This window comes from Aulonocara stuartgranti, assembly GCF_965226115.1.
Source record: "Aulonocara stuartgranti genome assembly, chromosome: 4".
NCBI lineage: Eukaryota > Metazoa > Chordata > Actinopteri > Cichliformes > Cichlidae > Aulonocara > Aulonocara stuartgranti.
The window spans coordinates 9,837,950-9,859,833 of record NC_138942.1 but is presented as its reverse complement, the minus strand read 5'-3'; the positions used below and the strand labels follow the sequence as shown (position 1 = coordinate 9,859,833).

The window sequence follows — 21,884 nt, the reverse complement described above, 5'->3', positions numbered from 1 at the left end:
TCGTTCGCTGTCACTCATCTCTGTTCCGCCTCACTGCTGTCCAGCCAATGGGATGCTGGCGCCGGACCAAGAGCCCAAGCTGCTTGGACTTGTGTAGTCTGTTGACTGATAACCATAAACAGAATTTTTGGCGAGTTACAGGACACCTTACAGGTGCAATTAACATATCACACAGCAAGTATGGTGCACGATATATATTTTCAAAACGTTTAAAATTTGAATTATGAACATCATTGTTGTCACAAGTCACCCTGTGACAGTCCCCCAATACGTTTTTATAGCACTTTGTCCAACAGTTTTGTTATTGTTGGTTTTTTTTTATAAGAAAAAACACATTATTTTGATCTGAAGAAAACCTGCTTCCAGCTGCCAGGCCCATATATCTCAATGGGTGACTGAACATTTCTGAATGACAGATTCCACTGACCCACCAGTGTGGGCATGTCTTACCATCACTGATGATCCTCAACCGTGCTGCGACTGCATCTCCACGTCCTCCTATGTAACAAAACACCAGGAGCACTCTACGTTGTAAAACGGCCTACCCACATCACATCTTCAAAGAAGCCTTTGGTCTGTGTGATTGAACAATTACCACCATGGTTAATTTACCATAAATGTGGACGTCCACTTTGCTAGTTTACCGGCATGCCTGCAGATTGTTTAACTTATCCCTTTGACTCCATCAAGAGGTTTCCAGATGAAGTCACTGGCACTGGGCAAAACAACTCACACTTTCATGGCAAAATGGTTTCCATCACAGCATGTGCATCACGCCTTTAATTTGTCTGTTACACCCCAGTGAAGAGCAAGCGTACATGTGACAGCTGTTTCCAGTTTTATCAGGATCCAAGAAATATTGGAATGAAATGAATCCTTACAGCATGAATTTTTCCTCAGTTCAATCTTTTTTTTGAGGTGCTAAAATATTATTTTGAAAGCTAATAATGGGTTCTTGTGAAATTTCTGTTGCTACATTTTGAACTTTAAACTGCTTTCCATATTAAGTTCCATCAAAGTGTCTCCACTGAGCTTCCAAACTACTGAAATATTACACTCCTCACATCCTGTCAGGTTGAGTTGAATGAAAAATAAAAAAGTGGCATTTTCCAAAAGTTATTTTATTAAGTTCACAATAAGGTTGCTTCCAAATGGTGCGCAGGTTTGAAAGGAATTCACAGCACTGTTTAAACAGTTACACTTTTTCGTTTCTTAGTTTTAATGATTCACAAGCTCTTCGAACATTTTAATAACTAGTTAATAAATGAAAGCTCTTCTTGAAACCAACTAATACAGTCAAGAAAATAAGTTAAACTCTTAATTTCAAATTCTGGAAATTCAAAAATTCAAAGAAGGACTTCATTTTCAAAACTATTAAAAGTGTGAAGCCAAAAAACCCTTTTTTTTTTTTCATGAAGCGTTGAAATAGTGCATCTGTAAATAATTTAATAACTTCAGAAATGCAAAAGTTTCTCTCCAAATTACACCCCAAATTATGAAATATGAATTCCTATATTATATTTATTTTTCATTATCTTCTGTTGAGAATTTCTTCAACGTTATCCGCTCTGCTGTCTCCAACTAATATTCCTATATAATAATATGACCTTTTGATGTTCCATTTAACTTTATTGTTGAAGTAATCGAACCAAGTTAAATAATCCATATCTATTCAAATGTAGCACAGTAATACCTGTTCCATTATTACAATTACGCTGATTTTACCATTTTAATTATATTATTTTCATTTTATTCAATGGGATTTTTTATGCATTTCTTGAAGTTAATAAATTATCCTGAAATTACTGAACTGAACTTAAGGGATTGAAAAAACATAATATCAAGGTGTGGAACGCAAAGAATGACTGACAGCATTTTTAGTCAGACGTGGAGTCAAACACTTTATCGTTAGGTTGTTGCTTCCATGTGAAGGACTTTCATGGACTCTGAGATCATTGAACTGGTGTCGATTTGTCCGTAGATACCCACCAAAAACGCCTTGTAGAGCAAGATGTCTGCATGTTCTGGAGAGGGAGGGGGGAAAAGAGAACACGGCATCATTCAGCTACAAATGTGCGACAAAGACCTTTGTTAACCTAAGACCCAAACTCTTCCACGGCATGCATTTTTAATTTCTCTTTGATATTTGGGCATATTGGGGCCCGATGAATGTAAAAACAAAGAATTACCTGATTTTTTTTTTTTTACCTTATTTTTGTTTTTATAAAAAATGAGAGCCACATATGAGGATATTCGTTTAAAATTTTGATAGAACAGTAGCAGTATGATGTCCTCGTAAATGGTTATCAGGCCCTTGTGGAGTAAAATTTAGTATTTTGGTCTAAATAACCCAAAATGCGATGTCCACATATGTGGACGCCAAGTCCTAGGAGGTTAAATCACTTAAAATATTTAAAAATACACAATTTACAAAATGTTTAATATGTGGTTCGTTTGACCAGAATACCAGCGCAGGACTCACAGAAGTGTCTTCTTACCTTGACAGAGAAGCACATATTCCGGAAGATTCCTTAAAGCAGTCTGCACCACGTCAAAGTTGCCACTACCCATGCAATACATGAAAGTTGGCAGGAAGTCTGTTGCCAGGCTACAACACAAGAAACACACACTCTTATGTAAGCAATCAGAAATTATATAAATATATGAACTAAAGAACAATGACAGATAGAGATCAACATATTTTTTCATGACTATTGGCCTTTTTCCTCCTCTCAGTTATTGCCACACATTTTCTTTTGCTATCAGCATGTTTTCCTTTGAGTGGTTTGTCCTGAAATGCTTTGAACCTACCATGGATTATTCTGAATGCAGCGTAGGGCGAGACTGAAGGCCATGTTCCGACACAACTCCTCAGGCGAAGTCATGAGCCTCTGCAGATCATTCTACCAACAGAAACACAAGGTGGTGATTGACGTGTTTCACACTGAGACACTGCACTTGACCTTTTTTGTGTCCATTTTCTGTGACTCACAATGAAGTACTGTATGATCTCTGGGCTCCTCCTTGACTTCTCATCCACCTCTGTCAACACCTCCAACACATCTATAGCAGTTAAGGGGGAGAGAAAAAAATGAGTGTATTACTCACTATAGGTATTAAAACACTACATTACTCAGTATGTTGTAGGACATAGAGGAGAGAAGTTACCCTCGACTGCCTCTCCCTTTGACATCTTTTTCAAGTACATTGTCATGTCTGCAGCGCTCAGTAAAAATGAGGCCGATATGTTGACTAAGGGCAGAGAACCTGCAGCCAAGTCGTCTGGTAAAGAGAAAAAAAATGAGATTAAAGAATTCACGCTTTTGTGGAAACCACAGTTTGCATAGAGAAATTACAAAAGATGCTCTCAAAGTGTATCACTGAAAACGTAGCAATGTATTCAGATATACAGTATGCCAGCAGGCACAAGGTGATCACTTGTAGCTTTAGTGTAATTACACATGAGGATCAAATGTGGACAACAGCAACTCTTACCATCTCTCTCTTCTGTAGATACCTCTGCAGAAGAGCTTTTTACAGGCAAAGTGAGTCCAGCTAGGAGAGATTTCAGCTGGACCAAATCTGGATTTTCTGCACACAAACTCCTGAAACGAGAACAGAAAAATTTGCCAAGTCTTTCTGCAGACTTTTTTTTAAGGTGTTTACCCATCAGGAATGCTTTCTAAAGTTACTGCTGCCACTTACTGTAAGATGTCAGAGTGCTTCTGTAGATAAGGAATGGCTGCTGCTGCGTCGTGTGTAATGTACTTCTGTGTAAACTGAAGAAACTTGTTAATGAAGACCAACGGCGAACGTGTCCTCTGGAAATTCTACAAGGCAAGAGAGAGGCACAAACATAAAAAAGACACTATTAAAATCTTATTTGTAGCTCCTTTTGGTAGGATCCCGATACTAAATCCCCTAAAGAAGATTTGGAAACGTGGAGCTACCCACCTGAAGGACCTTCATAAAAGACAGAAGGCAGTCTTGAAGCGCCCTCTGGTGATCACTGTGGAAAACAAGTGGCTGCAGAAGCTCCAGAATAGCGAGTACATTGCTGAAGAATGTCATGTGGTTTTGCTGGCGAAACTCCTGCATGTTTAGGTGCATGCGACCGTGTAGGAGGCCTGCAATCATGGGCAGGTGTCTGGAAGGTCAAAAGAAACAAAAGCGCATCAGTAATCAGCTTAAACACAACACACACATCTATAGTGGTGGATAATTTACAAGCTCATGCAACAAAAAACGGCATCATAGTTTAGTCTTTCTTTTTCACCTGAGTAACAGTACAGGGTGCGATACAGCCAACTTCCTGCAAGCGAGGTTGGCATCAGACACGCGGCTCTCGGCAGACTTTGAGTCTCCTATATCAGCAAGCAGTGTGACCAGGCGATGCACCAGGACATCAAGCTGAGAAACATAACATTTGGCAGTAAGTGGTATGTAGTAGTGAAATTGTGATTTTAAGAATTCAGAAAACATTATTTATTAGGTAGACAGAGACAAAATATTTTACAAAAACACAATTCAGCATTATGAGAACTTTTAGTGGGGACATCAGAGATGGTTTAACCATTAAGCAAAGCTGCAAGTTACGATGTGTGACCCGTTTCTAATACACAACATCATGATATTGCTATAACTAATTGTAGCACTGAATAAAGGGAAATAAGAATAATTACATTTAAAGACACAATCAAATCACTCAATTACTTGTATTTAGTAAGAACTATACCATTCAGTCTACAGTAACATCTTGTTGCAAAGCTGGATCATTATTGGATCCTGGCATGTTGATGTTGTTTATACTTATAGTCCACCTTTACGTCGTTGGATACAAAAAAATGCACGAGGAGCCTACACAAGATTAGGCAAGAAGTTCTATAACAGAGGGAAGACATCTTTACCTTGCAGCTGCTGCCATCTGCTGCCCCGCCGCTGCTGAACGTGCTTTCAGGCAGGGCAACGTGCTGGATGACCTCAGGGAAGTGCAGATAGATCTGTAGCAGCAGGTTCTGGCACCTCTTACTCATTGCACTGAAAGCCAAAATAAACAAAACACTAAGTATGCTATATGTTATGGTTCCACCATGAAAAGTTTCTTTGGGAGGCGGGGGGAAGACACCATTAATGCATTATTGGCTTAGAACAGTTCAGTTGTCCATCCTAAAGCTCCAAACTTAGCGAGAAAATAATCAAGAGTTTAATCCCTCATGTTATGGAGTTGTGTCACTTGGACCTTTTTATTTGACAGTAAATGGACGCTTACTTTTTGTGCAGTCACAGAACACTTGTCACAGCTTTTCTGCTCAAGCGAGCAAGAGTCCCACTGACTTTATAATGTAACTTTTATCAAATTCACCCAAACTAATCTTTTTGCAAGTGATTATACACCGAGCTGACGTGACACCAGTTTAAGGAACACGATATAGTAGTTCCCTATTATTTATGTCTGTAGGCAACAACAATTAACATATATTAACACAAGCTATTGACATGAATAGCTTGATGCAATTCAGAGGTATTCACCTTCGAGTCAATGCAGTTTTATAAAATCCTCTTACTTGCTAAGGCTCTTGTCAGGCTCAAATGATGCACTTCTACTAAATGAGCAGTTTATTACAGCTATGCATTAAGCAAATCAGAGCGACCTTGACCAAGAGTAAAACATCGGCTCACTGTTCAATAGTTTCTGTGTAATTGGAATAAACACCAGCTTATCTGTCAGCAAGCTCTCGCAAGAAGAATGCTTAACATACAATCAAGTATTTACTCGACACAAGGCCGAAACCCTCTACTTTCAACATGTTTTTATCCCGCCATATTTTGCACTTAAATTACTGTAATTCTGAAGCTAATTTTCCTTGACCTTGGCCAAAGTTTCCTCATTAAAGTGGTTTAATAACCAGAGACATATTCATGAAAGGAGGGTTTGCCTCCACAAAGAGTTGCACCCTGATCTCTGACAGCTAAGTCAGTGCAGGAATTCACAACACAGGCAAGTTTAGAGCTTCAGCCTTAATCCTCTTGCCTTCATTATAATACACTGAGCTTTTAAAGAGATCACAGTACAGACGACTTCTGCTGGTTTTAATTTCACACCAATAGACCTAATTATCAAGTTTTCCCTGGTCCACAGCATTGTGGCTGACAGAGGAAGTCTGAAAAGTTCATCTGCACTGAGAAGGAAAATCTGGTGCGATTTACCCCAAGTTTATCAGCACAGCATAAGAAGGTAAAAATGACTTTCAGTATTGGGGCCAATTAGTGTGATCAATACAATGTGTCACAATAAGATTAATTGACTACTATGGTAAAATATCCACAACTAAATGCAATAAACATATGTGTTACCAACTAAGAATGGATAAAGAAAAAATCAATCTGAAAAAAAAACCCCCAAAAAGATGAAGAAACCTTACCTGTCCTCCCATTTTTTTGAGCAGTTGATGAGGTACTCTGATACTTTCTTGATGTCTTCTAAATTTCCATTACAGTACGAGTGAAGGAGGGGCAGTCTGGATTGGATGAGGGAGCAGGGGGCCTGGTCCACACTGTTTTTGTCATCCTGGAGTGTGTCGTGGCTGTTAAGCTCTGATTCTGACAATATCAGGTCCATCAGGCTAATGAGCTCCTCTGAACTGAGCCGGAGAACAAACTTTTCGGTTTTCTTCTAAAAAGACCAAAAGGAGAGCACCAGTCACCAACATCAGCAGAAAAGAAATAAGAAAAAAAAGGTGGTAACTATGAAAGCTTTTGATCCTACTTGAGGGATCTTCTGGTCACGTCCTTGCCAGATACGAGGAATGTGGCTGCACGCCCACAAGAAATCCAGAGCAGAGGATGGGTCCAGTCTAATAAAAGCAGCAAAGTGAAATTTTGAATTCTCTACACATAGGATAATCCTCAATAAAACCTCAAGACTGTGGCAGACAAAGGTTGTGATAAAACTACATACTTGTAGTCTCTGCGCTTGCTGAGAAGAGCACTGATACACTGCAGCAGAGTGGACCAGTTTGACTGATGTGTAAGCAAGGCCAAAAGATAAGGTCTGTAAGCTGGGGTCCCTCGTGCCTGAAACAGATAAACAGTAAGAAAGGATGCATCGCTAATGCCAAGCAAACACCTTCTCTGGTGTGATAAGCCAAGAACACTATCTGCACACAAGCCTTATCTTACCTTGTTGAGGGCAAACAGCAGCTTCTGTTGAAGGTCTGGACACACTGAAGTAACCTCAGGGTCAAGACGCTCCAGCCAATCAACCAGAAGCCCAGAGCTAAGTCCTGACTTTGTCACCTCTGAGCCACTGCCAAAGATCAAACCAAAGGATTAGTTTATACAAATGTAACTCAGCATCTGTTAACTACTAACAGGAGAGCTAAGGCACATCAATAATAATATTTAGTGTTAACAAAGTTGTACTGGTCAATTAGAAACAACAAACCAATTTTGAAGTTGTTACATGGAACCTGTCTTTGTCACCTTTAATTATCATTTTAGCCTCAATAATGACAACAAAGCTTTTAGAGCTACATCCCTTTTCTGACAATTTACAGAGAGCATCCAATAGTGCTATTACTCCCTCTACTTGTACTCCTATCAGAAAATATATAACACAGTAAGCAACTTCTCAGTGGCAGAACTGATTACAGATGTCTTTGATGTCCATAGCACGTGCATCTGAAAAGCCACCACAAAGCTGAAAAGCTAATTCAACGTTAAAATCCAAATGGAGTTTAAAGTATAAGGCCACAGGCAGCAGGCGCTGTTCTGCTATTTGTCCCAGGCAGGCATGTTTGCCATCTAGTCCTGTCAAATATAAATGTTTCTTGCATGACTTGTGAGGGAAATAGAATTGTAGCGCTCACTTATTAGAATCCACTTCCTTTTTCACAGCTCGCTCCTCGCTTTCCTGAAGGAGCAAAGAAATCACCATAGCAACAGAGCCCGCTGTCCCATTCTGTGTACCAACAGTCATCAGCAGAGACAGTAGCTCCTCCAAATATGGCGACTTCACCTCCATCAGCCCTTGTAGCACTGAAAAATATTAATAAGTAGTGTATTTATCATAGGCTTTGGACCACCTTTATATTGTTTAAACACAATAAATGGGAGTATGGGAGTGATAGTTCCTAATTCAAGCTGCTGTTTCTATCTATCTATCTATCTATCTATCTATCTATCTATCTATCTATCTATCTATCTATCTATCTATCTCTCTCCTAAACAATCCAGTGACTTCATTATTACCTTTGCCAACAAGTTCAGGTTCTGCATTACATTTCTCTCCAGTTTTCAGCATTGCTATGATGGCTCTCAGTGGAACTTCAGTATCTCTGCGATATGCCAACGCCTCAGCCAGGTGAAGGAAACCTGTACGTACTGCAAAGCAGAGAAACACATTACTCGCAGTTTATAGAAAATGAATAAAGCAGCATCTGCAAAGAAATTACTGGCATACTCACCATCACTGAGCCTGTGCTTGTGAGAGTTCTGTCCAGCAAAAGATCTGAGCAGAGTCTTTAGTGGTCCTGCCTCTACAGTTGGGTTGTCTAACCAGATTAACATCTCAACAATGACTTTGAGAAACAGTGATGAGAAAGCAATGTCCTGGGAAACGAGACGCTGCAAAGAACATGCAGAAAGCAAAAGATGGGAATACTGTATTTAGAAGCTTTATAAAAATACATAGAAATATGAACTGACTCTGCTTGTGTATGTGTGTTCCACCTGATAGAGATGAAGCTGGCGCATAAGAGGGCAGGACAGAGAGTGACTCCGATGCATTGATATTACTATTGGCCCTGCATGAGCAGAAGCGAGCAAGGCTGCAATGGCCTGCAGGAGTCGAAATGCCAAACCACCCTGCTGAATCTGGCCCTGCTTAGCTCGCATTAACTCTTTAGCTAAGGCCTGTTGGAGGGCCAGGGAGACCTGACTGGGAGGAGGGCCATGCCAGCGGGGGTCCACTTTCAAGGGGAAAATCTATAAAGATTAAGAGAAAAAAAAAAGTAGGAGAAGTTACCCAACATCAGTCTCAAAAGAAATAAACTACTTTTTATTTGGATTTAAAACTCAAATAAATAATAAAATTCAGCCCAAAGGAAATTGTAACTTGTCTACTAAGTGAGCTAATAGTTTAAATAATGCCAGAAAGAGTGGAGAAATAAATGGCCAGTACATCCTACCTGAAGCAACATGCCAGTGAGATCATCGTCAGGCCCGACTACAGGAAGCTGAGTGGCTGCTCTCATCTTCACAGAGCTGTGAGGAGTTTCCACTGTAACTTTGGCCTTACTTGTTTCAGATGAATCTGCCGGGAACAGTGCAATAAGAACATTAAATAATGTTGAAAATGCAATAAATTCTGAGGTGTAACTTTGCAATCTACTTCAAATTAAAGCCCAGGGCCGTGTACCGCATAATATGTGGATAAACATTTAATCTATCCAGTGATTTTAATGTTTACTTAAATGTTTTCAGTGTTGGGGAGTAACGGAATACATGTACCGCCGTTACGTATTTAAAATACAAAATATGAGTAACTGTATTCCGTTACAGTTACCGTTTAAAAAGGTGGTATTCAGAATACAGTTACTTTGTTGAAATAAATGGAATACACTGGGGTACTTTCCTGTTTCATTTTGTCGCGGGTCAGGACTGTTTGGGTTTTGTTTGACAGCTACGATCTGTTGTTCCAGGCGGCAGCGTTACGGTTGCCATGGTTACAGGGCGACGCTCTCTCTCTCTGCGACTGTGTGTTTCCTGGGTGAGAGAGCGCCTTTTCGTTGTTGTTGTTGTTGTGCTAAGCTAACAGGCAGAATGCTACAAGCATAGCTCTAAAGAATGTAGCATCATGTTCAGTGTAGTCCGTGCTGCTGGGAGAATGGACTGCCATATACGTTATGTGTCTGTGAGCGCTAGGAGGGAGAAAAAGGGGAGTGGAAAGGTACGAGCAGTCATCGAGCAAAAACGGGAGCTGGAAGCATGTAAATATAATAATAACCACTGCAGCCAAGAAGAGTGCCTGACGAGCCCAGTTGTAAGTAAGCTATTAAGACTCGACTGTACGCTGTGTTCGTGTTTTCCTCCGAAAACAACAAGTTCCGTTGGAGCAGCCTTTCAACGCCTCTCTCTGTCTGTCGCAAGAAAAGTTGACCCACACAACAAAGTAGAGCTATTTTTCGGCTACCAGCCGACAGGGACCCCGCCGTATTATGCTGGGCTTACACTGTGCGATTTTTTCAGTCGCGCGATTCAGCTCCTGCTCAAACTGTACGATTGACTCGCAGGGGTTAGAAGTTCATAGGTCACGATGCAGGGTCTCACACTATACGGCCCGATGCTCTGATGCGACCTGAGTGCTCACACTGTGCGTCCATAAAAATGAAGGTTATAACAGAAATTCTGTCGCTCGCTCTCCCTCTCCATCTTTCACTCACACAGACACACCACCACCATCAACTTTGCTAAATTGCTAATGAAAAACATTGGTCAGGCAGCTGTGATTGAGCAGCAGTGTCGATCCAACTATTTTCACGGTTGTTGTGGTCGTGATAATTTTGTGAGGCCACATCGAAAGGGCTCGGATGGTTCTACAGGTTGTGCCTCCATCGCTTGTGTCCAGATCACACGCTGCACTGCCGTGCTACGCCGTCTTTTTCACTGACATTTGTGTTTGCGCGTGCGCAGTGTGGCAAACTGCGGTGACACCCTCACGACCAAGCGATTGATGATCGGGAGCTGGTCGTGAGGTGTCAATCGCTTCTCGTTACCCCACGTATACTACACGATGCACGACGCACGATGAAGGCCAAAATTGGGCCGATCGCCAAAACGATCGCACGACTCAAAAATCGGCTCAAAATGGGCCAAAAATCGCAGTGTGAGCCCAGCATTAGTCAGAGGTCCCTTTACTACAGTTCGGAGTCGCGGACCTTCAGTAATAGTAATAAATCACACAGCAATAGTACATTCACGTTGTTGTAAAAAGCATGATAATATTGTAGCGGGTCAGGGCTGTTCGGGGTTCTGCTTGTACAGTTATGTTTTGTGTATGTTGCCATGGTGACGGGTGACGCCCTCTCGCTGCGACGGTGTGTCCTTTCGGGGTCAGAGGGCGCCCTATGTGTGTTGTGGTTGCCGCGCTGAGCAGTTAGCTAGTGGCAGTGTGTTCTTCTGCAAATGTAATAAACGGCTGTGCTCCCTGGCTAGCTCACGGGAAGCAAGACCAAACGATACCTCCGTCTCCTCCTTGTCTGAACTCGCCACAATATATTAAGTAATCCAAAGTATTCAGAATACGTTACTGTCATTGAGTAACGTAACGGAATAGGTTACAGAATACATTTTGGGGCATGTATTCTGTATTCTGTAATGGAATACATTTTAAAAGTAACCTTCCCAACACTGAATGTTTTACAGGATAAAGACACTGACCTCTGTGTGGAGGAAGAGAGGAACTGAGTAAAGAATGGAAAGTATGCCCCCCAGTGGCCCCTCGCTCATGCTGCACTTCAACCAAATGGGCCATGTAGTCTGTGACAGAGGATATACACAGTAAGATCAATGTTAAACAATTTTAAAAAATCCCCCAAAAAGTAAGAAAACAAAAACAAAAAAACAGGTAGAACACAGAAGAAAAGAAAATCTTACGCTTGTCCATGATGTTTTGCTCTAAAGCCTGTGGATCATGGGACACAGCCTGATCCAAGTACTGCAAAAGTTTACTCATACTGGAGACTGGAATCCCAAAAGATTGAACAAAAAGCAGCAGCTGCTGAGCCTCGAGGTCTTGTAAAGCTGATAAAAGGGTACACACACATTCATTAAAAAGTAAAAAATGAATTATTTGATGAAAAACAAAGATTTTTATCCACATGACAAGTTGTACCTGCATCAACCAGTCGTGAGACCTCAGAACGAATCATCCTCAATTTCAACCAATCGGGAAGCAGCAGGGCTTCCTCTGAGGTGTCAACCAGGAAGGCAGTGGGTAGAGGTTTCTTGTCAGGAAACCAAATGTCCAAAAGCATGTGGAAATCACTCTCTCCTGTAATGATACACAGTGCTAAACTTGTTTTTACAGCCCTTTAGCAGTGCTGACAATGTACTTTAAAGCAAACAGGGCTACCTTTGGGTGGTCCCAGAGTTAGCAAGATAACAATAGCATGGACTACAAGAATGTGCATTGTAGCAGTCTCCCCTGTAGTCCAGCGTAGAAACACCTGGTCTTGAGATTCTGACTGTAAAACACAAAATAAAGCATGAAGTTACAAAATAAATGCATCTTTCCCTGGTGTATGTCCCCAGTTTAAGAACAGAAATTACTCTTCGATTTAGAATGACTCTCAGGTGGAAGTTCAATATTTTCTGTACTTGGCTATTCAGTACTAGAATTTTTTTTTCTTTAACTCAAAACTGTTCAATGAAAACAGAAAAATTATTAGTTTACAAGGCCTAAAATCTTAACATTTATTTAAAAGAGGAGCTATTTTAAAAATTTCTGTTAACTTTCTTATCACTTAACTAGACTAGCTTTGCTAGGTTTAAAATAACCCTTATTTATCTTAAACGCAGCATTGGGCAGTTTTATCTCCCTTTAAGACCACCCTCCCTTAAAGAAGGAGGGTGGAGTCTAAAGCCTGAGCTTTTGGATCACAGGGATTACTTTTAGACAATTATTTGAAATCTTTAATAGAGAATCCAACATTGTAACAGTAGTTATATGACTAAAAATGAGGAAAAGTTTAAATTGCTGTGGGCTAGTGAGAAGATCAAGAGAGCAGCATTCATCGCCAGTGCTCACCCAGCTGTAAAGATCCTCGCCCTCCTTGGTCTTCCTCATCCTCTTAATATACGTAGAGAAGATGGAGAGGAAAGCATAGAGCACAGCATCAGACTCAGGTCTGCTGGAGTGTTTGGAAAAGAGGTTGTTCATGATGGTTGAACGCTCGACGATGAGCCGGGCAATGTCCTGCAGAGAGCAAAAGGGAGACCAGACCCATGTCAGCGCTGCTCATTGACAAAAAGAACGGTTTAAAATAAAGTGACATGTGGAAACTCAAGCAACTCGCTGTGATTACCAAAGCCAGGTCATTATGAGAAGCCTGCTCCTCCACTGGTGCATGCTGGGATAGATAGATGAGATAGGCACTGATCGTCTGTGGATCTGTCTCCATGTGAATGGCCTTTAGAAAGTTAACAGACATCAAAACTCTTATTAATCTTCATTAAAGTTTTACACTTATTTCCAGTCCACTGTTGAGAAAAACTGACCTGCTGCAGGGCAGTGGATGTCATGCCCCTGACACTGTCAAACAAAGGGAGCTTGGGGAGGTCCTGTAGCAGCCACTGGTAACCTGGCAAGAGCTCAGCATCTGCAGAGTCTTCTTCCATGGGCTGGTCTCGCTCCTCCCCATCTTTCAGGCCTCCTTCAGTCAGCACCAAAGACAAACCCTGCACACAAATATGCAATGTATATTTTAAATAATGATTTACGTACAACACAACACCATGAAACATTTTTTATCCTTTCAGGACGGTACCTTCATGGCTAAGACTCTTGATGCCACTTGAGAAGAGCTGAGACGGCGCAGGAAGTAATCCAGTACTTCACATGTTGTCTGCTCATCAGCCTTGGGACCTAACAAAAGATCCTGGAGGCGCCCAAGTAATTGCCTCTGCTTTTGTTGTCTCTGACAGGAATAAAGATTAGAAATCATAGGATTAGTCATTAAGTCTTATTTTGTACCCAGATGCAAATTTCTATTATCAAGCACATGTATACATTTTGTATGGAGGGTATGAATTTGGGATGAAGCCGTGTAATTAAGAAATAATGTTAAACTAATTAAAATACTTGTCTCTTCTTGGCTTTCTGCTCTTTGCTTTCTCCTTCTTCATCATCGTCTATGAGCAAGCTGTCATCTGCAGCATCGTGAAGAAGGAATTCACACAGGCATTGCACTGGGAGCACATCCAAGGATCCCTCACTGGACTGGACCAAATCAGCCAACCATGGCATGGACTGAGAAGAAGCCTGTAAGGGATTGAAAATATACATTTTAACACTGACATTACAACAGCAACACAATTTATATTTTCTTCCAAGTCAGTCCCATTCAACCAATCAGTCTGGATGTGAGAGGTAGGGTACACCCAGAACAGTTTGCAGGGGTTACACAAAGAGAGAGACAACCACTCACACTAACAACTTAGAAACACCAAATAAAGTACAAGTACATGCACTTCTGGGGAGAATCCACACAGGTACAGGGATAAATATGTAAACTCTACTCAGAAAGGCCAAAGACAGCAAGAGGATTTGAACCCAGAAGCAATGGTACTAACAACAACTCAACCATGCTAAAGCTTACAGCACTCATGTGGTTTCCCATTCAAATACAAACCAGGTCAAACCCTGCTTAGCTCTTGAGATCAGATGAGAATCGGGCACACTCAGGGTGGTACAGCCTAAGCCCCAAGCCAAGCTAATATAGCTAATATGCACATCATATGTTTGTTGAGGCATAATCTAATCTTTTATATCTAATATAATTATAATCTAATATTACATGTTCTTGGAAACATTAGATAAGTACTGAAGTCAATATAATACAACAATGACCAGGTCATTTTGGACATTTTAAAACGATATGTTCCATGTAATGCCTTGAATTTGGTCATTGTTTGGCAATTACTGAAGATGAGTTTGAAAAAAATTTCAGTCGCAACAGACAAAACTCACTGATTAATAACATAAACTACTGCTCTTTTTCAGTACTGTGGCTGAACTGTCGGGACTACAACAAAAAAACTGAAAAGGGGGAAAAAAACGGGTTATTTTATGGAGATGGGGGGGGATGCAGAGTTTGGGAGAGTTATTGAAATGGTCATTACCTGTCTCTGGATGATGTTGAGAAGAAAGTCGGGGTTGCGACTGCGGCAAAGGAGGTGACCGAGACGCAGAGACTGGTTGAGACTTTTAACCTGCTCCTGGACCTGAGGGGGAGGTCTACGAGGAGGTCCCCTAAACACAAACACCAGCTATGATTCTGACCAGCAAATAAAAGCTAAGATTATTTGTTATGACTTCATTCACATTGTGATGCAAAGATATTAAGCTTATATAATTTTTTTCAGTAAAATAGGGGATTTCAAATGTCCTAATATATGAGCAAAAATGTTTCATTCTAGTATGGGTGTCCACTCTCAAATAACTGTCTTGGTATCTTACTGTGGGTCCAGACTGGTAAGCTGAGACAAGAGCAAGCTGTTGCTCTCCGTGATGGTCTGTTTGGTTGAAGCTGCAGCCAAGTGGCTCTCAAAGGCTAAAATCTCTTGTTTCTCTCTCTGGGAGATCTGTAACTCTCTGTTGATCATCTCTGTTTTTGTGTCCTCATCCGCAATGGTACAAGGAGGGTATGTATAGTTACTATAAAACCACAGAGACAAAAGTGTTAGCCAATCAGAATTATTACATTTAAATAATTTAACTGTTACTGATAACCTTTACTTACTTTGTCATAACCATCTCCATAAGCATTTTTAGGGTGGGATATCCATCCCAGGCAGCCAAACCTAAAAGAAAAAAAGATATCAGACACCATATCTGTCAACAGATACCTATAACAATTTATCTTATATGAAGATGTATGTAAATATGACTGCTGTACCTATCTTCTGAGGGTTAAATGCAGCCACAACCAGCAACAATAGCCATGCCTTCCAATAGAGTGTGGATATTGCCAAATTTGGTGGTTGGTACCTTAAACAAGAGTAGTCATTTGTTACTTAAGTCTGTAAACAGTATGACCTATATGTGTTCTTAAAAGCCATTAAGGATAAGTGACATACCCAGCAGGCAGTTGAATGTTCTCTGGGTGGTGGTATGTACACAGATTCAGAACAGCATCAATGAGCTGGATCCTCTCCACTCTCAGGACCTCGAGATCTGCTTAACAAGAAACAGGCAGACAACTCAGCAGCACGCATCGTGCCAAGAAAACTATAACAATGAAAATAGTCTTTCCTTTGTTACTAACATTACTTAGCAGACGTAAAAAACATAAAAGTTGCCCCTTGAAATATTTATGGCAGCTCATTAAAGAGAGGCACAAGTGTTTAACAAATCTACAAACATTCGACTAGAGTTTATCATAAATAACTTTAACAGCAGTCATAAACATTTACAACCAAAATGGATCTTCCACAAACCATCTGACTGAACTCCGGCAGCTCTCTTAACCAGGTGATCAGCAAGCTCCATTGCGTCTGCCGGGCCCAGAGGCAAATCACGTGACAGCCCGATCACCAGAATACGCATCAGAGTGTCCTCCAAAAGAGGAACTTCAGAACAAAGGCGAAGGAAGAAACTGAGGAATGAAAAGAAAAGGTCCATAAAGTTACAGAAGCTAAAAAATATTAAGAAATAACAAAAAGCAAATTATGTGCAACTATTTCAGGGTTGCTCACTTTCTGTCGCTCTCCGGAGGCCAGTTGTCCCACTTGTAATATGTCTCAGGCTGCTCTGTGAAAAGCACTTTGTGAAGGCTGCAGACATGAAGCAGATAAATGATTTATAAAGCAGCAAAAATATTTCCACGTGGACAATCGACACATCTGCTACGGATACTGACCAGTGAACGTAGTCTTTTGCACCAAGTTTGCTGATGGTAGGAACAACAGTGTGAAGCCACCACACAGCATCTCTCTGGATGGCAGCAATCTGATTCTGAAAGGACCTCAGGACCTCAAGATCTGAAACAAACCAGACACATGTTTAACCCAAGCCAAGTCGAGCTACTTTAAATACAGCAGAAGGACAAATAGACAGAACGCACTCTTCTTCTCTCCTTTGTCCCATGCAATGCCTGCTTCCTTGACCTGAGCGGTGATGCCCAACATCATAGAAACAGTGAGTAAATCTGTCACCTGGATGACAAATCGCTCCTATGGGAGAAATAACCAAGTTTAAATGCATGAACGAAACAGCTTCAACAAAGTAGGCCTGCTGAATTTTCATATCCACTGACTTTAAACTCCATGTCAACATAGCTGGCCTCTTTTCTCTCCTGCATCAAACCAAAGCAAAAGGACTGAAAGTTGATCTCATGCTTAGTCTGTTTGATGATTTCTCTGAGCAAAGCTCTTGAGGCACGAAGGTAATCATCTTTATTGGTTAACAGGTCCTGGAACACCATTGCCAAGAACTGCCGAGACAAAGATAAAATTAAATGCAGAGTTTATTAAAAAATAATTTCATTTCTGTTGAAATTTTTCCAAACGATCTAGTTTTACCTTTGGAGCTTGCTCTGGGCTGTGCTGCAGCACTGTATGGAGGACTTGCATGTTGTTGGGATTCCGGGCATTGGACAGCTCATTAAAGATGACGAGCTTCACCATAGTTCCCAGGTTGTCTCTGTGTGCATTTAGTAGCTCCCTGCAAAGATATACCCAAAGCTCCGGTTAGTGCGAATTACTGACTGTGATGACAAAATAGATGTGTGACAATAAGAACAACTTTACAGACCTGACACACAGCATGTAATGATTAAGAAGAACTTTGGGTTTGAGTCGGATCTTGATCAGGTTGGAGATAACCTCCATGTCATCTGCTCCGTGGGTGTTGCAGTTCATGCACAAAGACATCAGGAGGTCCTGAGCTGGGCGAGTCAACTGCAACCACAGAAAAACGTAAGCTAATGCTTAGTCGCCTACTTTTAATGTATTGCAATAGCTGTATCTTTAGAGGCCACATTTCACCTTTTATTTACACAAATCCTGCAACATATTATTAGTACAACTATATAACACTATGGATTTATTTAACACAGCTGTCAGTATCAAGGGTTTCACCTTTGGGTTCTGGAGCCACATCTCCAGCCTTTGCACCGCCATGAGTCTTGCCTCTTTGTAGCCACATGTGGCTGTGAGCAGACGCAACAGATTTCGGGACACATTGTCCATCGGCTGCCTGCGGTTCAACTGATCCCTGAGGACATCAAGCACATAGTCCTCCACACTCTCTGCAAGTTCGTCATACCTACAGGTTTCCAGTGAATAAGAACAATAAACACAAAATGATCAAGGAGCTCAGTGCATTGTTTCAATCATTTTTCATTGTTCAATTGTGAAAATTTAACCGCGTTACCTATATATGCTGTAAATCTGAACACACAGACTGTACGCTATGGCCGTCACATTTATGTTGGTAGCTTTCATACCTTGGCATAACCTGCCCTTCATCCTCAGGGCTGAGTTTCTCCTCAGCTATCAGCAACTCAGTCTGGCTGTCATCCTCATCTGGGGTTGATGGATGAGGGCTGCTACCTAAAGATCAAAAGCAGCATGACCAATCAGCACTTGTTTCTGACATCAGTAGTCCTGACTTACAGAAACCTGAATGTACCATACCTGCACTCAGATCTCCAGCAGAGCGGCCCGTATCAGCCTGGAGCAGCATACTCTTTGGGGGCATTTTTGTTCCAAAAGCAGTCTGAATGTTGTCAACAAAATTCTTACAGTGAGAGCTGTCCACCCAGATTCTTTCACCCAGAGAGTCCTCAATGTAAACCTGAAAGTATATGTCAGAAGGACAAATTATAAGAAGAGCTCATGCATGACAGAAATGTGTTTGAATTTTGTGGGTGTTCTCACTTTGACAAATATCTCTGGCCAGTTCTCATCCTCCTCGTATGCTGCCATCAGCAGATTGCATGCCAGAACAGAGACCAGGCTGTTGCCTTTTGCTTTAAAGTTGATAGAAGCATCCCTACGCAGGAGGCTGCACAAGGCCTAGTGACACAAGTGTAACACATGGAAAGTAACAAAGATTTTGTCAAATCAGTGAGGTTCACTTGGCGAAATATTGCAATGCTGATATACATTATTCATCTGTGTATATGTACTGAAGAATAACTGTGTTAAAATAATTACCTCAATAATTCCCTCAGTTGCAAAAACATTGGGCTTGATTTTGGCCAGAAACATGAGGCTAAGGTAAAGTGTGATGTCGGGCTTGGCTCTGTTCATCTTGAGCTGTTTCACTGCTCCACACAGCAATCCCTCAATGCGATCGTCATTTCCTTCTGATTCAGCAGCTTCAATCTCGTCCAACAGCACTGCTGGAGAAACTGCCACAGAGAAACATATTTTTTTACTTTCCTTGTCAGTTGTCACCTGAAGATTTTCTGACATTCCTATCTCAAATTTTACAACACTTCAGAAATGCACAGGCTTCAAAGTTACCTTCAATAGGTACTACTGATGGCTCCTTTATTGAGGGCGATATAGCCCTCTTGTCCACTGCAGCAACATCAGCGAGACGTCCAAGGGCACTGACAGGAGGGGTGGTGGATAGTTTGGGCCGCTTAGTTAGGTTGGCTAGCCCTGATGAGGATGGCAGAGTGGAGGAAGTCTCTCTCTTGCGGTCAGCAGGTAAATTTGTAGAGGTTGCCTTCAGGAGGACAGCAGGGGCTTTTGGCTCTCCTCCCTGGCTCTTAGAGCCCAGAGCAATAAAATCTCCTGTAGGGGGATGGCCTGCAAAAATGCAGATGTTACAATTTTAGTTTCTCGTGCCTAGGTGCTATTCAACATGGAACACACAGCTAAGATTGGATTTGGTTGCACAAGTAGTCCGACCTGATGGTTTCGCTGCACTGGGGCGCCTAAGAGTTGTAGGCTTTGGACGATTCATATTTACTGGTAGGCACAATTACAATCAAAGTAGAGCGGGAGACATGTATGTGTCATATGTGTAGCCTGTGTAAAACAAAACAATAAATAAACATGAGGTTAGTAACAACAGAAAAGTTAAAAACCAGTAATAAATAGCAGTTTAAATCGCTCTAAATCTCTACAGCTAGTAAATCAAAGCATAAGAAGACTAGCAAGAAGGATGCGTTCAATGCCGCTTAGCACTATAAAGGTTATTAATTACATGTTTACAACACACAAGACAAAAAATGCTAGGCTAACAACGAAAACTATGGCTAGTATGACTACTAGCACGACGTTAAACGTTAACACTGACAACTAACAGGCGTTAGGTTTCATTTAATTTAAATCAACCGTAATTCGTTTAATTAATATGCTCAATAAAAGTCATACTGATATGATACCTGGACGATATACTTCACACAAAAAAGTCATTCACCGCCTCAAAGCTATCAGACAGACAGAGCCGTGGTGGCTTCTTTTTCTCGACTGAAATTACTCGATAATACCAACAAGTAACAAGTAACAAGCGCCACCAAGCGCCAGGGAGGATCATGTACATCTACTTTGAGCGTCACCTCCGTATACGAACTTGCTCTCTTCTCTCAACTTTTTATTATTAAGGCATTTCCAATCAGTTCAAAGTAAAATAGTTCGTCGTATCCTTAAATGTCTATGCAGCAAACATTTGTGTGTAATTACTTTTACAGATTAAAATGGTTAACTCTTCCAATCATGGTGGTATTTTTATCTTTAACCCTCATCTGTAATATTTACGACAGAACTGCGCCATCACAGTTTTATGATTTTATTCCCCAGCTTCAGTACCAGTAGACGTGGTTTACAATATGTAAAAAAAGTTAAAAAAATCTAATAATAAAAACTATATATGTTTAGCCAGTTTTATTTGCGGGGAAAAACTTATCATTTAATCACATCTGCCTTGGTAGACATGACAAATCTTCTCCTATAACTTTGTTTAAAACTTTGTAATAAGTTTTTTTTAACCGGAAGTCGTATTATGTCATTGTTCCTGTAAACTGACGAGCCAGCGGTGATCGTCAGAGGGCGTCCTTATACAAAATAACGACATTATAGATTCATAATACATAACTGTTTCCATTTACTGTTGATATAGCATAGATAATGTGTGTATAATGCTGTCACAGTACTATCTATGCTAATGTAATACACGTTAAAGGAAACGTGTTGTACACCACAGGGTTTGCACCATCACAGCAGACGAACGTGTATATTTGTGTGTACTGTCATTGGTCAATACTTAATTTAAAACATCTTCCGGTCACCTCCAAAATAAAAAAAACTTTTTTTTTCTTTTTTTTCTTTTTTTTTTAAGCGAAGTAATTACGCGATATTACCAATTGGGGGCGCTAAAGATTCACACATTTTTCTTCTCCCTTTAGTGTTAATAACATGAAAATAAAAATAAACAAGAATGTGTTGATAAAAATGTTTTTGTATCAAAATTACTGATGTTAACATCAGTAATTTTGTGAAAAATAAATATGTGTTAATTGAAATAGTTTATGGTAAAATTAAGTTGAAATCAGTGTCACATAAAGAGACAGAAATAATATTTTACTACTCTCTACAGTATTTAAGTATATTTATATTTAAATATGTCACTTTTTTCAATAGAATCTCCAAAATCTTTTTCTATTGGAGAAAAATATGAGAATAACAGCAATGTTTTATACTTTGACTCAGCTTTTTGATTAGGTCTTTTTCTAAAATCCCAAGTGAAAGATGAAGAAATGGCCAGCAGATGTCATCACTCTAACTTTATCAAATGCTGCAAAACCGTGAATCATTTTAAGCATAGTTACTGGCATTTGCTTAATGGGTTTCAGTCAGTGCCTTGCAAAGCTTTTTCATCATCACTTGTGCCAGAGTCTGCAGATATTTTGCCATCTCATAATCATAGTCATCATTATTTCTGCACACTGTTCCTCACTACAGCTTTAGACTGGTCGAGCTTGAAAAAAATACCCCTCTTCTTTCCCATTTAACCTTCATTTTTTAGTCTCCTTTGTGTTCCCTTGTGAAGTCGGAGGACAAAAAGGCAAGCATTGCATTTGAACTGTGAGTTTTAAGCGCTTTATTCTGAATTAAGAGACAAGATAGCTCTCATCACTTCATTTGAT

The 21,884-nt window shown here is 40.5% G+C and overlaps 1 protein-coding gene and 1 long non-coding RNA gene across 4 annotated transcripts in view; one reads left to right on the top strand and one right to left on the bottom strand.

Annotated features, from left to right (window-relative positions):
* The window catches only part of LOC309705887, a 269,576-nt gene that overhangs the window by 203,646 nt on the left and 44,046 nt on the right, over window positions 1-21,884 (top strand). The gene's annotated exons all lie outside the window — the stretch shown is intronic.
* On the bottom strand, window positions 1,104-20,225 carry ints1 (integrator complex subunit 1). Of its 3 annotated transcripts, none has more exons than XM_082530820.1 (48): window positions 20,124-20,225; window positions 19,645-19,764; window positions 19,252-19,542; window positions 18,940-19,136; window positions 18,661-18,798; window positions 18,418-18,577; window positions 18,228-18,333; window positions 17,860-18,046; window positions 17,534-17,679; window positions 17,302-17,443; window positions 17,037-17,213; window positions 16,845-16,953; window positions 16,641-16,761; window positions 16,477-16,554; window positions 16,219-16,376; window positions 15,859-15,958; window positions 15,678-15,769; window positions 15,522-15,582; window positions 15,239-15,436; window positions 14,902-15,031; window positions 13,862-14,041; window positions 13,548-13,697; window positions 13,279-13,458; window positions 13,086-13,190; window positions 12,809-12,976; window positions 12,134-12,245; window positions 11,894-12,052; window positions 11,656-11,802; window positions 11,440-11,538; window positions 9,189-9,313; window positions 8,731-8,985; window positions 8,466-8,625; window positions 8,251-8,382; window positions 7,869-8,037; window positions 7,180-7,306; window positions 6,959-7,074; window positions 6,767-6,854; window positions 6,423-6,673; window positions 4,908-5,037; window positions 4,277-4,410; window positions 3,955-4,147; window positions 3,706-3,830; window positions 3,496-3,605; window positions 3,169-3,282; window positions 2,993-3,063; window positions 2,812-2,903; window positions 2,499-2,608; window positions 1,104-2,024 (listed from the first exon to the last, which is right to left on the bottom strand). In XM_082530820.1, exons 2-48 carry the CDS (start codon window positions 19,697-19,699, stop codon window positions 1,909-1,911), a joined length of 6,564 nt encoding a protein of 2,187 aa, XP_082386946.1. In that variant the 5' UTR covers window positions 19,700-19,764; window positions 20,124-20,225; the 3' UTR covers window positions 1,104-1,908. The 3 variants fall into 3 exon arrangements, with proteins under 3 accessions (XP_082386946.1, XP_082386947.1, XP_082386948.1); XM_082530821.1 differs by having other exon boundaries at window positions 15,859-15,955; XM_082530822.1 differs by having other exon boundaries at window positions 19,252-19,527.